The 14,080-nt window shown below is 33.1% G+C and overlaps 2 protein-coding genes across 2 annotated transcripts; one reads left to right on the top strand and one right to left on the bottom strand.

The window, feature by feature from the left end:
• Nucleotides 1-562: 562 nt before the first annotated feature.
• On the top strand, nucleotides 563-3,552 carry LOC105779838 (uncharacterized). Its single transcript, XM_012603787.2, has 5 exons — nucleotides 563-693; nucleotides 799-943; nucleotides 1,076-1,233; nucleotides 1,889-1,973; nucleotides 2,064-3,552. Exons 1-5 carry the CDS (start codon nucleotides 593-595, stop codon nucleotides 3,147-3,149), a joined length of 1,575 nt encoding a protein of 524 aa, XP_012459241.1. The 5' UTR covers nucleotides 563-592; the 3' UTR covers nucleotides 3,150-3,552.
• A 570-nt stretch (nucleotides 3,553-4,122) lies between these two features.
• LOC105779837 (probable inactive receptor-like protein kinase At3g56050) lies at nucleotides 4,123-7,878 on the bottom strand. Its single transcript, XM_012603786.2, has 8 exons — nucleotides 7,603-7,878; nucleotides 7,370-7,508; nucleotides 6,923-6,994; nucleotides 6,675-6,818; nucleotides 6,142-6,578; nucleotides 5,809-5,999; nucleotides 5,590-5,722; nucleotides 4,123-4,951 (listed from the first exon to the last, which is right to left on the bottom strand). The coding sequence occupies exons 1-8, from the start codon at nucleotides 7,715-7,717 to the stop codon at nucleotides 4,353-4,355; spliced, it is 1,830 nt and encodes a 609-aa protein (XP_012459240.1). The 5' UTR covers nucleotides 7,718-7,878; the 3' UTR covers nucleotides 4,123-4,352.
• Between the last annotated feature and the right edge of the window lie 6,202 nt (nucleotides 7,879-14,080).

Below are 14,080 nucleotides of genomic sequence, written 5' to 3'. Positions count from 1 at the left end.
TTTATGTGTATAATTACATTAAATCAAAATTTTGTATCAAATGTTATGTTGAATCAATTTTCTAGATTTATCTCTTTTAGTGGGGTTAATTTTCCCAATTTTGAAATTAAGACTTAAAAGGGTTTTATACCATTTATAATTTATAGGGTAAAATATATTAGTAGTTAATCAATTATGGTTTTTATTTTTCTTTTTTGTCACCTAATTATGAGAAAATACAAAATGATCATCCAACAATTAGTAAATTTTCTTTGTCACATAATAATGAAAAATTATAAAATAGTAATTTAACTATTTAATTTTGTCTTTTTAGCCACCCAATTATCTTGATATTTTTAAATGTTTCTATTTTTAAATTGACTAGCTAGTGATTAAAAAGACAAAATTAAATATTTAAATGGTTATTTTTAAAATTTTCATAATTAAGTAATTCATAAGGTATCCCTTTTTCATAAAAGACCCGTGATTCAGATCCGATAACCAAATCTCACCGAACAAACCCGACCCGACACGCGCCTTAACATAAAATTCAAAAAACCTTCGTCCCAGAATCAATGGCCAAACCCTCTTTCACTGCAGAAGGAAAAACAAAATGGCGGAGAAAAGCGAGACAATGAACAGCAATCTATTTTCTTCAATAATATCTGAAATCAAATCTTATTCCGGAAAAGACCCTCTTCTCCCTTGGCTGCGGTACTCTTTCTTTTCCTCGCTTTTTAGCTTCAATCTTTTTCCGTATTATTCTCTTTGAATTTTAAATTTGTTTCCATCAACTGATTGTGTTCTTTTCCCCAATAGAGGGATAAAGAAAATAAAAGATTCATTACCACCCCAGATCTTAGCGGAGAAGCTACCTAGGTTTTTACAAAAATGTACCCAAACATTCGAAGCCGACCGCCGGTACCACGACGATTTACGCTATCTCCGGGTTTGGTTACAATTGGTAAACTAACAACCTACCTTAACGAACGAATCCATTCTTCAATGTTTATTTCTTTTCTGAAATTTACTATTATTTGGTTTCTGCTTTTTTTTTTTTAAATATATATTTGGGTTGATTTATTTTGGTGGGTAGATGGACTTTATGGATGATCCAAGGTTGCTGTTAAGAAGAATGGAGATGAACCAAATAGGGACAAAGCGTTCATTGTTCTACCAAGCATATGCACTTTACTATGAGAAGATCAAGAAATTTGATGAAGCTGAAAAAATGTACCATTTGGGTGTTCAAAAGTAAGGGTTTTTTCCCCCTATTAATTGTTTATAGTTACTATGAATAATCTATCAATCCGTTAAAGTGTGTTTGTTGCTAAGTGTAGAAGCTTACTTAGAATTGTGAAGTTTGTAGTTGTAGGTGTTAATCACACCGGTTGTTGCTTTTGCTACTAGCTTTTTCACTATTTATTATTTTCTTTTAACATAATGTTGGTTGGTTCGAGTCTTCAGCACATGCAGTTTAGTTTGGATCTATGTTACTCGAACTTTGGTATGAGCACTGAATATGGGTATAAACTCATGATAAATATAACTTTTTTAAAAAAGAAAATTTCCATCTATTTGAGAGTCATATCGCTTACAGAAAAATGAAGAGCGAGTAAAACATAGGTTATGAATTGAAATCCAAGTCAAACCTTGTAACAAAAATTCGAGGGAAATTCATGTAGGCTTTTTCCTTTTCCAGAGGCATCTTTTGTTCACTTTATGATGCAATTCGTTGTGTGTTATAATCAATGCAATGGAGGAAAGTTGTGTATAGTTATTGATTCCATCTTTTTATTACTTGATTATGGTATTAAAGTTTCTTTTTTTAATAAAAATTTCGTTCTGTAACAATAGTTTTGGAACTCCAAACTGGTGCTTCATTTAGTTTCCATCAATTGTTAAACAGCCTTGCAGAGCCAGTTGATGAGTTGCAAAAATCATATGAGCAGTTCCTGAATCGTATGGAGAGGCATAAGAAGAAGAAAATCCAGGTATCCCGTCTGTTGCTTATCTATTGTGCTTGTTTTCATTGTCTTTGTTTTGTTCTTCACAATCTGACAGTTTCTTTTGGTGTGCTGCAGCGTCAGGAACAAAAAATTGCTAGAAAGCCTCTCCAATGCACCGAGTTTAAAGAAAACAGTGAAGCCGTACGCATGGTTGAAGATAGCCATAAGAGGTCTTCAGCATTACATACTGGTAAAAAAGTGGAGAGCAAGAAGGGGAGAGCTTTGATGGAAAGAGTGTTGGATGAACCCAGGAAGGTTGGGAATGATGATACGGTTGTTGTGAAGTTTGTTGATACTGCCATTGTTGGTAAATCTGAAGCTGAAGATGCCTGCCATCATGGACTAGTAGATCCTACAATAAACATGAAGGAAGCAATGAATGCAATTAATAGCATGTTTCGAGAACCTATAGAGACGGCTCCTATCGGGAGGAGATCATCCCAGAGACAACTGAAAGAAGATTGTAGTTTGGACATAGGATTTAAGGTGTTTGATGAAAATTTGGATAGTGGGATCAACTCATCAATTCAACATCAAGAAAAGGGGCTGCAGGGTAAAGCTCAGATCTGTCGGCCTCAGGAGGAATCATTTCAAATATATATTGATGATGATGAAGGAAATAGTGAGGCTGGAGAGGGAAATGATGAGATAGATAACTTAGAACATATTGAGGTTCAAAATTCAGGAAGAGTTTGTAATGTCTTTGTGTTTCCAAATCCTAATGATCTTTCTCCTGAAAGGTCAGATGATATTGGTGCAAAAAGTTCACGTCGACCAAAGATCCAAGAGGATACGGTGGTTCACAGGTTTGTTGGTTCGACCATTTCAGATGAGCCAGTGGTAGAAAATGTTTGCCACCATGGCCTAGTTGACCCAACAATTAACTTGAAGGAGGCTATGCAAGACATCAATAACATGTTTGGAAAGCCAATAGATTTTGTAAGGGCAAAGAGAAAGAAGCAAGACAAAGCACCAGTTAAGCAACAAGATCTTGGTGGGTTTTCTATACTTCCTGATGATGATTTGGAACATCAGAAACCTCAGTCCCCTTCTAAATCATCTGGCAAGTTAAGTGATTGTGATTTATTTGAGCCTACTATGTTTACAAAAGAAGCAATGGATGATATAAACAAGATGTTTGGAATGCCATTGGGCTTCTAGGAGAAAGAAAATTGCTTGTTTTTGGTTGTTGGAGAGATAAAGTTTGGATGTATTGCTGTGGTGAAGTTTTTGTGTTCATCCTGACTTGGGATATATATTTGAATGTAACAACCTTGGAGTAGTGAACTGGCTACTAAGGTTGCATATGTATTGTTGATCGACTTGAGTTTGTGGGTTTGAGAGGGCTTAGGCAAATAGCGTGTCCTCAGATGAAGTTAATTAGATAGGGGTTCAAGGAAGGGTTATGGTTAAAAAAACAGAAGAGTAGATGGAATTTTCATCTTGTTTTATCATGTGACAATTTGACATGTAATGCATTGTATGCCTTTTGCTATTTACTTTGATCTTTGTTGGAGCTCAACATCATATAAATAAATAATAATGCTAGAGATTAATGGCATAATTATTACAGCTCTCTGGGATGTCTCCCTCCATAAGCAGCTAAAGTTTGTAGTTTTGATGAACATGGAAGCTACTAACGATAACCAGGTCAGCATTCTCTTCTTGCATTACCCATCGGTTTACGTGAGGGCCACTTCCTTGACTAACAATGACATACAATGCTTGGAACTGAAAATTGGCCTATGGAGCTTCCTTTATAAGAGCCCTCTGGCTTTTGGCTTCGAACTTCATATCCAGCGACGTATCCTTCAACCTCTCTCTGCAGGAAATCAATGGGATGGTTCATTTTCGAGGTAGAAATATTAGAATTGCTTATGAATAAATTGGTTCTGCCATTTGATTGTAAGTACAAATTGCATTTCATGTTAAATTTGAATTTAACTCAACAGCTAATTTCGGACACAATTCAGTCTTCCCTTTCATAGGTTGTAATGTCTTTTTTACTAAAAATGAATAAACGATTAGGTAAAAGAGTCTTAGAATTGGCAATCACAATGCTAGGTAGAGAAAGACTGATAGCCCAAAACAAATTGATTCATCGCTGCAAAAAACGGTGGTAACAATGAACAAATAGAAATCAAGAGGATTGCCATTATGCCTTTCTGTTATGTATTTTCACACTGATGGCCCAAAACAAAGGACCACATTTTCTCTCTCGAATATATACAACAAACTTTCCATTACCTTGAAATAAATACAACCAGTACCAACCTACAGGCAAACTTATTTTTGCCTCTGCACTGACATGAAGAACAAGAAAAAAACATCCAAGTTTCTTACTTGCAACGTCAAGTTCAGCCTCTAGCTTGCTTCAGTAGACATGATCTCAAGCTCTGCCCACCAAAGAGGAGAAAGTTTGGGGATCGCATTATCAGGAGTGATTGCAGTAATCTCTCTCAATCTTGCACTGACTCCTCTCATATCCGGTCTGTGTCCAGGCTCAGGGTCGATGCAAGATTTTATGACCTCCCCGATCAGGTCAAATTGGTCCTTGTCGAAAGAGTTTAGAGTAGGATCGACCATCTCTATGAGGGCTTGCTCCCTTCTCAAATAGTCTGATGCCATGTCCTCAGATGAACCATTATCCACCAAGTAAGGCATCCTGCCCGTTACTATTTCAAATAATAATACGCCAAAGGTATATACGTTACTTTCTAGGCTTGCCATTGTGGTATCCGAAAGGTTTATTCCGTCTGCTTCCCTGTCTGATGCAGTCAACTCATTCCAGAAACATGAATCTGAGATTTTGGTAGCATAATCTTCTGTTAGACTGACAGCTGAGGACGACAGGTTGTTATGGGGTACGGGTGGGTTTAGCTGGTGCATGTGCTCGAGGCAGTAAGCCATGCCCATTATAATTCTCAACCTCATAGCCCAGTCCAAATGCTCAGATTCTTTAACTGCAATATCAATTAAAAAGACGATGCTTATTTCAAAGCTTTAAGACTTGAGGAAAACATAAAAAGGAAAATGCTTGCGACAACAAAAAAACATAAAGTTGCTTTTTCATGGTGCATGTGCATTGGTTAACATTTGATCTCAAAAGTCGTTAGCACAAAAACAGAAGCTGACTAATGTTTCTTTTCTTTCATTTTCCTATACTGAGTTAAGAGGTTTAATGTCACTGACATAAGGGGATTCCTACATATCAGGTTTCAAGTGACAGCCCGTTTATACAAATCAGGTGAAAAGCATTATATAGCAAAGTCAACAGCATGACATTCACATCTCAAAAGTCAAAAGAGTGGGATGAGTTTCCTTCCTCTATGAGGAAAATCAACAAGTTGGACAGACCAGGTCTTTCGCATTATTCTGAAAAGGTCAAACTATAAAGGATGATCCGACATAAAGAACAAGAAATTATTTATATATTGTGAACAAATTACTAAGCCTAACCCAGTTCCAGATTCTATACGCCAAGTAGCAGAATTTGGCAGCTGTCATTCATATCGCTAAGTTAGCAATATGACACCCAGGTAATAGTAAATAAGTTAGAGGTCTATCTACAAGACCCCAAAAACACGAATCAGGTACTTACTGTGTAAATGCTCAAAGAGAGTGCCATTTGGAGCATATTCAAAAACCAACATCCTAGTGAAAGGATTATCTTCCTCACAATATCCAAGAAGGTTAACAAAATTTTTGTGGTTGACCTTTGATAATGTGTCAATCTGAAACCATAAAAATAAAATAGTTAGACAGACCATAAGAACACATCAGGCATGTCTGTGTAGACGGAAATTTTTCAGTGCAATACCTTCTTCCTGAATTGTGTTTCTAAACTCTTCGACCAATCTTTGGTAGATTCAACTGGAACAGAGACCACAGCTATTTCAACTCCATTAGACAGTGTCCCTTTGTACACCGTCCCAATCATTGTAGAACCAATTACATTGCTGAAATCTTCGCAGGCTGCTTCAAGCTCTGATCGCTTCAGCTTTGGTACACCTGAAATGCAAGTCATTGACAATATATAACAAATATTCTGGCAGAATTTGAGTCTGTCACTCAGGACTCGGGTGTAAGCATCTTGGATGATTCCCTTTTTATTAATGAGATGTAGGATATTTTAAAAGAGCAGAAGAATTACCAGTTACAAATGCTTTCTGAAGTTGTCCACTTAGCCCTGTGGCCCAAGGTTTCACAGTAGATACCTTGTAAGTTTTCAAAAGATAGGCAATGATTATTAATATTAGAAGAAATGTACCACCCCCTATGCTTCCGACTAGTATTGCTGCTTCATGACTTGACTTAGAGTCAGAAATAGAAGGATTGCTTCCCGACGGTGATGGAGCAGAAGTATTAGGTACTGTATCATTTCCAGAAGGTTTAGAAGCAGGAGCAGAGGGAGGTTGTGGAACAGGAGAGGGGGGAGGTCGTGGAACAGGAGCATCCCTTAAATATGTACTATTTGTGGACAGTTCAGAAGATGCAGGATGAGTTGGAGCTTTTGGTGACTTTGCAGAAGTGTTTGCCGTTTCTTGCAGCAATTTCCTTAGCACTGCACCTTCAGATCGGTCACTGTTCCTACAAGAGCATAAACAAGGATTAAATAATTGAATAACAAAGACTATAAAGAAACACAGCATTGCTCCGGGTATGAGAATTGAATTGTTGACTTACTGGATTGTTAAGGAGAGATCGCTGCTGAGTCCAGATGGAAGCGATTCATTGAAATTATTGTATCCCAAGTCTAACACCTCTAATTCCTTCAGTTCGCTGATCCCTTCGGGGATAGTTCCGGTAAAAGAGTTGTTCCGCAAGATACTGTGGGGGAAAACAATTGCTTCGGAACAGTGCATACAAGAAAAGTAGATCGCCAAATCGCACTTTGCTTTTGATATCAACAATCCGATAAAGATCATACTTACATAGACTTAATATGAATTAGAGTTCCAAGCTCAGGTGCCAGCGTTCCTTCAAGACAAAGATCTTTCAAATTCCTGCATTTTTATTCAGTCCATCAAATCCTTAAACAAATTAAAGGAAATAATTCATCACAATTTGCCTAAACTTTGAATCAGTCTTCAGCACAAATACCAGTGCCTTTATCTGACCAAAAAATCTACTTAAAATCCCCATTTCACAAATATATATATATATATATATTGAAATTTGGTAAATTAGAAATCAAAGCTAGTATTTGATATTATGTTACTACTTACAATCATATCTCAAGATTGTAAATTAAACTCTCCCGACCAAAAAGTAAATAAGAAATTATTAAAGGCAGAAGATTTCATTTATGTTTCCTTTCTTTTCTCGGAAACCAAACATCATCCACCCAAAAACAATCATTGGTGCGAAAAAATACTTACAAAGCAATAACTTTGCCATCACAGCACTCGACACCAAACCAAGAACAATGGTTAATCTCTCCATCTTCTTCCTTCCAAGCCCACAAAGCACCAAATGGATCATTCACCACTCTCTCTCTTAGTCTCAACAAAGCAAATCCTGCATATCCATTACCAAAAACCATTGTTTTCCCTCCATTTTCCCAACAAACAAACCAAACCCAAAACTTGAAACAAAAAAGTGAAAAGTTTACCTTCTTCATTCAACGACCAACAAGCCAAACTTTGACATAATAAAAGCAGCAAAACACCAACTTGAAACTCTTGTCTTAGTCTTACAAACTTCCAGTTCTTGTTCATCATCATCATCTTCTTGTTTGAGGGTCTTAACTCGAAAAAAAAAACCAGAAAATTTTCACTACGATAGGAAGAAAAAATAAAAAAACGCGGCTGAGTCAGTGGGTGAATCTAACACGATATTAGAGTTAAGACAATTTTCCTCGTTTTTCTATTTGTTCTGGTTTTGAAAACGCGTACACTCAAAAGACTCACTGAACTATGTATCAACCTTTACAAATTTCTACCTTATTTCATTTTTAACCGCAGTAAATAACAAAGGTAAATTAAGGTTCCGGATAATTTTCTTTTGGCATAATTGCAAAAAATACTCTCAACATTTAAGGGGTTTTGGTTTTGTGCCCTTAACCTTTTCTTTTTTCTATTGACACCCTCAACATTACGATTTTTTCAAAAATCAGCCCAATTTTAACAGTAAACATGTTCACTATCAATCAAATTGCAGATCAACAAAGTAACCTATGTCGCATGCCACATAAGCACAATGTCATATTTTTTTTTTCATTTTTTTTTCATTCCTGCTTCTTCTCGCTTTCTCTCTTTCTTCTTCATCGTTTTTGCATAAGATGGAAACCAATAAAACAAAACCAACAAACTTCCTCAAGTAGCCTCTCACAAATCCGTTCTTTAGAAATCCACCCACCAACGATCTTGCTCCATCGCGATCTCCATTGCCAACGGAGCCTCCTGCATCTGCTAGTACATGTGCAACTTGATTCGTCTTCCTCATCACATATTTGCCCATGGGAAACTAAACAAAACCTCTGTGCAAACTCTATTAACTCCTCCTCTACCGTTAAACGTTCTAAGGTTTGAAATCTTATCTTCCTCAATGGTGGAGAAAGAGGCATTGTCGAAGCCCGCCAAGACCAACCCACCAACTGAAGACATGGATCTCGAAAACCTTAACCCAAAACCCTAATGCCAGAGACGATGCCAACGGTGACTCCAAATCGAAGTGCAAGAGAGAGGAAGATGGCGAAGAAACCGAAGACGTTTCTAAAAAGCAAAAACTAAAGAAGTCCGTAGAGGAAGAAAGGTTGGAGAAAAAGTCGGATGAGTCACCGGATTTGTGTTGTGTCCGGCTCGGTCCAAAGGAGTTCGAGTCGTCGTCGAAGATGCTTGATTACTTTTGCTATTTTCTTCACCATTGGGGTACTCAACTGAACTTTAACAGGGTACTAATTAAATTATCTTCTTCTTTTCTTTTTTTTTTTTGGTTTCACTGTTAGTTTTCATTAGTATTTGCAATTAATTTGATGATCTATTTTATGTAGAAGAAAATTTTTATTTTTATTTGTATCAATAGTAGTATTACAATTATAGCTTTCATGGTGAATGAATATAGTACAAGAATTTTTTTTTTAAATTTCATTGTTAGTGTTCATTGGTTTTGATGCACTCAGAATAATTTTTTTAATAGGTGACATTGTCTATGACATCGTGCTTATGTAGCATGCCATATAAGCTATTTTGTTGACCTGCAATTTGATTGACTATCAACTCATATTTACCGTTAAAATTGGGTTGATTTAAAAAAAATCGTAATGTTAAGGATGTCAATCAAAAAAAAAAGTTAATGGCTAAAACCCATAAACGTTGAGGGTATTTTCAACAACTATGCCTTTTCTTTTTAATTTTTTCTATTTGTTTTCATTTACATTTTATTTTAGATCTATCCATCGGTGAATATGGTTAAAAGAGTTCTGCAAAGTTTTTCAAATTAGATCGATAGTTTAAGTGATCAGGTCATTTGTTCATTGGTTTCATCGGTTCTTTCTGTTCAATTAAATAAATCATTAAAAATGTTAAGAAATAAAAAATTTGGTTTAACCACTTGGTTTGATTAGTTATTTTGCCTGATTTAATCAATTCATACCGATTTTCAAGTCAACGATCTAATGATTTTCTTTGAACCGATACCCTAATTAATTTTCGATACAATCAATTAGTCCAATCTGATACAAACAACATTAGAGTTTTGGTAATAAATTATATTTTTACATTAAATGCAATAATTGATAATTTTGTTGATGGTTTTATTAATGCATGCATATATTTAATTTTGGGGAAATTATAAGATAGTTGCATATTATTAGTTATTTTTAGGATAAATTACACCACTTGAGACGCTAAACTAATGTAGTCTCTATTTTGGTCATTTTAATTTTTTTATCAATTTAGTCACTCTAATTAAGATAATTGTTCGAATTGGTCACCGTCGTTAAAAATTCCATTAATCTACTAACAGATTGCTGACGTGAACATTAACCAATTGAATAACGATACGTGTCACTCTTTTTTTTTTGAACTTTTGCCTAAAGCTTATGGGCCTCTCTATAATTATTCTAAAACACTTTTTGTTCTTTCTCTTCCCTTTTCTCTCCTCTCGGTCTGTTTTTGTGGGAAACAATAGTGACCAACCATCTCACCAAAACAAAACGAGAGAAGAGAGAAGAGAGAAGAGAAAGAAAAAAGTGTTTTGGAATAATTCCAAAGAGGTACATAAGCTTTAGTCAAAAGTAAAAAAAAAAAAAAGAGTGCCACATGTTGTCATTCAATTGGCTAATGTGCCACATCAACAATCTATTAGTAGATTAACGAAATTTTAAACAATAGTGATTAATTCAAACAATTATCTTAATGAGATAGACAAAAAAATTAAAGTAACTAAAATAGGAACGGTGTTACTTTAGAGTGATTTATAGTGTAATTTATCCGTATTTTTAAAATCCAATAGATGATTATATATTAATAATTGTAACTATTAAATTTTATGAAAAATATTATTATAAATAAAAGAACTAATTTTGAAGAATAATTTAGTTTAACTATTGGTAAGCTCCTTACAGTGGTAATATCAAAGGATTAACATTTTTTTTACTTCTTATTGGGAAAAAAAGTAAAATTAAATAGCAAAATTGTATTGTGAAGGCTTACTAATGGCAGGAGTTTGATCCCATCCCATGTGTTACGGCGGCGGTAAAAAAAAGAGTGAAGGAGATGGCGGTGCCGGCGGTGACGAATCGAGAGAAGGAAAGATCTAAAAAAGTAATAAACCTGGCATTTATTGACCTAGTCCTTTTCGTATTTTTTGGAAAAAGGAGTTGGGTGGGTCCATGCTTATTTGGCTTTGTCCTTTAATTTTTTTAATTTAACCAAGGTTTATTTACCGATTTATAAATTTTAAATATTTTAATTAAGTTGTCAAGATATTAATATTATACTCACACTACAGCTAATAATATTTATATAATAAATTTATAGGAAATTGATATAAATATTAAACGTCTTTAGTTGAGATGATAAAATTGAGAGGAATAATAAATTTTATGATATTTTAGGTTTAAATCTTATTTCGTATTTCTTTAAATTTTATATAATAAAAAATGAGATAAAAGATTCCCTTCAAAATAATGTTGATCTCTTTGTAAAAATAAAGTGTTTTTTTAATAAATTCACAATTGAATTAAGACTCGATTGAGGGTGACATTAGCTCAATCAAAACTTTAAATATTAGTATAGATTAATCAATTCTTTCTATTAATCTCGTCATTATTTGGGCATTAGATGCCAAATGTAAATCATTCATTAATCATATTTAAAATATATGAATTAAATTGTAAACATATTTGTACTGTTTTAAATATGATGTGTTTAAAAGGGTAAAATTTCATTTTCTTTTAAATAGGTCCACGCCAAATTGTCAAATTTGAGTATATATTTAATGTCTAAACTAATGATTAAGGTGATAGAAAGAATTAATTTTAAAGTTTGAATCACATTAAAATTGATAAAATTAGCAAGGTCGAAATTCAAAATCAAATTATTTGTTAAAGCTGCTAGTAATTTTATTTTTGGATCTTACTGTATTTGTATTGAGGGAAAATGAAAACTCTAATAACTCTCCTAATAAATCTTGAATAACACACAATTACAGTAATGAAAATAAAGCAATAAAATTTCTAAAGTTCTAATTAATGCATTATATTATTTACCTTGAAAATAAAAACAATACATTAATTAAAAATTAAAAAAATAAAAAAATTGAGAAAGGAGGGTAGAATGATTAAATTACATTGAATTCAAACTATTGAAGTAGTGGTGCATTGATATAATGAATTGGTTTTAAGGAATCCTTTAATTTAAATAAATATGATTTAATTTAACCTAATTTCAAACCAATAAATCTGACTTGTTAATTTCAAAAATTGGTAAGATAATTTTCACATACCATCAGGGTTTTGTTAGTAATAAGCAAGAAAATAAAGGAAGGTTAGCAGGAATTGTTAATATACTTTTGTTTGGAAATAATGTATGTAAGAAAATAGTTTCAAGATGCACATGCTTGACGTATACATAAAGTAGATGTAATGAGTTGTAGTCTCATGTGCGTGTGGGCTATACGCTGCTGCTTTCAATTTATTTGCATCATTGAATTTAATTATAAAATTTTAAGCAACCCAACAATGATTACTTCTTAGTCTACTTCCCCTAAATTACTTGCACTTTCGCTTTCTTCAAATTAAAATACAAAGCTTTTAGAATAAATTGATAAAGTCGTATTTATGATTAAGCGCAAAAGTCATACTTCTGTATTTTATTTCTTTTTTTTTTTAAATCCTTTGAAAGTTATAAGGCAATACTTTATTTATTTATTGTTGTTGTTAATATAAATAAGAAAAAATAAAAAATAGATTTGATTACACGTTCCAAGGTTTTCATTCTCCAATCATGGCCAAGATCAAGGAGAGATCCAATTCGTGGAATTGATTCAATAATTTCATTTTTCTGGCCACCCAACCTACCTTCCAATATACGTTTCACAATTAATGTGTACATACCTATTTTTATATGTTATGAATTGTATGTAAACTCAGTTGATATTATCAAGGGCGGAGTTAAGGGGATGGCAACAATTTTAGCCAGAAAAATATTTATTTAGGTCCTTTATAATTTATTAAATTTTAAATTAGTAATGATAAAATTGTACTTTTATCTCAAAAATTAATAAAAATTTAGTTGAATCCTTTAAAATTATAAAGATATAGATTATTGTAAAAATATATAATTTAATTCTACCCCCAAAAAAATATTTCTGACTCTAACTCTACCACTAGATATTGTTGTTGTTACAATAATAAGGAAGATGTGAGTTCATAGACATTTTTCCTTCAATTTTAAGAGTTGAGAATGGTTAGGGATAGATGTAGACATTCCATAAAGAAAAAGTTAAATATGTCATAAGTTTATGTACTCTTCACAAATTTGAGATTTAGTCATTGTACTTTTAATTTCAAAAATTTAGTCTCTCTACTTTTTAGGTTTCAAAATTTAAGTCCAATTGTTAAGACACAGTTAAATTTGTTGGCGTGACATGTTGAAATAATAAAAAGAAAAACTCACTCAAGAGCTATATATAACTAAAAAAATGATGTTATATTGAATCAATTCAACAAAATAATGTTAACATCGTTAATACCGAATTTTAAAATTTGAAAAGTAAAGAGACTAAATTTCTAAAAATAAAAATGTAAAGATAAAATTCCAAATTAAAAAATACATATGCTAATCACAATATATCGTTAATTTATGTTTAAGTTTAAAAGTTAAGATGCGAAATCATATGGTAATAATGAAGGAGTGATTATGTTAATTAAGGGTGTTCAAATTTGATAGGGTAAACTACAGAAATAGTCACTTTTGTTTCCCTCGGGTTACATTTTAGTCACTTATGTTTGAAATGTTACGTTTTAGTCACTTATGTTATTATTTTGTTACGAAGTGATCACTCTTCCGTTAAGTTCCGTTATCTCCTTACGGTAATTCTACGTGGCAGTCCAATTAGATTTTAAGTGCCAACTTGAATTTCCTAATGGGATGAGAATAGATTTTAATTAAATAAAGTTAATTAATTAAAATTTTAAACCCTAAATCTTAGTTAAAAATCATTCATCTTCCCCCTTTTTTAGTTTTCTTTTTAGGTTGACTAAGAAAGCTATTATCATCGTAATTTTTATTCACCTACAAAAACAAAAGAGGATTCAATAGAGGGTCCATGTATGTCTTCTTCACCGACAAATTTATGTTCTAAGACTTAAAATCAAGTGGTTGTCGACAAATTTATGTAATAAGATGAACTGCAATGATATGCAAGATGTGAAAAATGATGTTCCGTTAACATCCTAGAATGAAAAGCCAAACAGTTTGTTTCAATGGTGAACCAACTTTTGTTCAACTTGGGGATTTTTCCATTTTATTTGACATGGGATTGTTTATTTAGAGAAAACTCAGAATTCCTATGTTTTGTTAATTTCCTACTTGATCTGGTTTCAAGTAAAAAGATGTAAATCGGAAACCGACTTGGAGTTCTTA

The sequence above is a fragment of the Gossypium raimondii genome, chromosome 4, assembly GCF_025698545.1.
Source record: "Gossypium raimondii isolate GPD5lz chromosome 4, ASM2569854v1, whole genome shotgun sequence".
Lineage (NCBI taxonomy): Eukaryota > Viridiplantae > Streptophyta > Magnoliopsida > Malvales > Malvaceae > Gossypium > Gossypium raimondii.
Note: the sequence above shows the minus strand (reverse complement) of the source record. Positions and strands in the feature narration are given on the sequence as shown.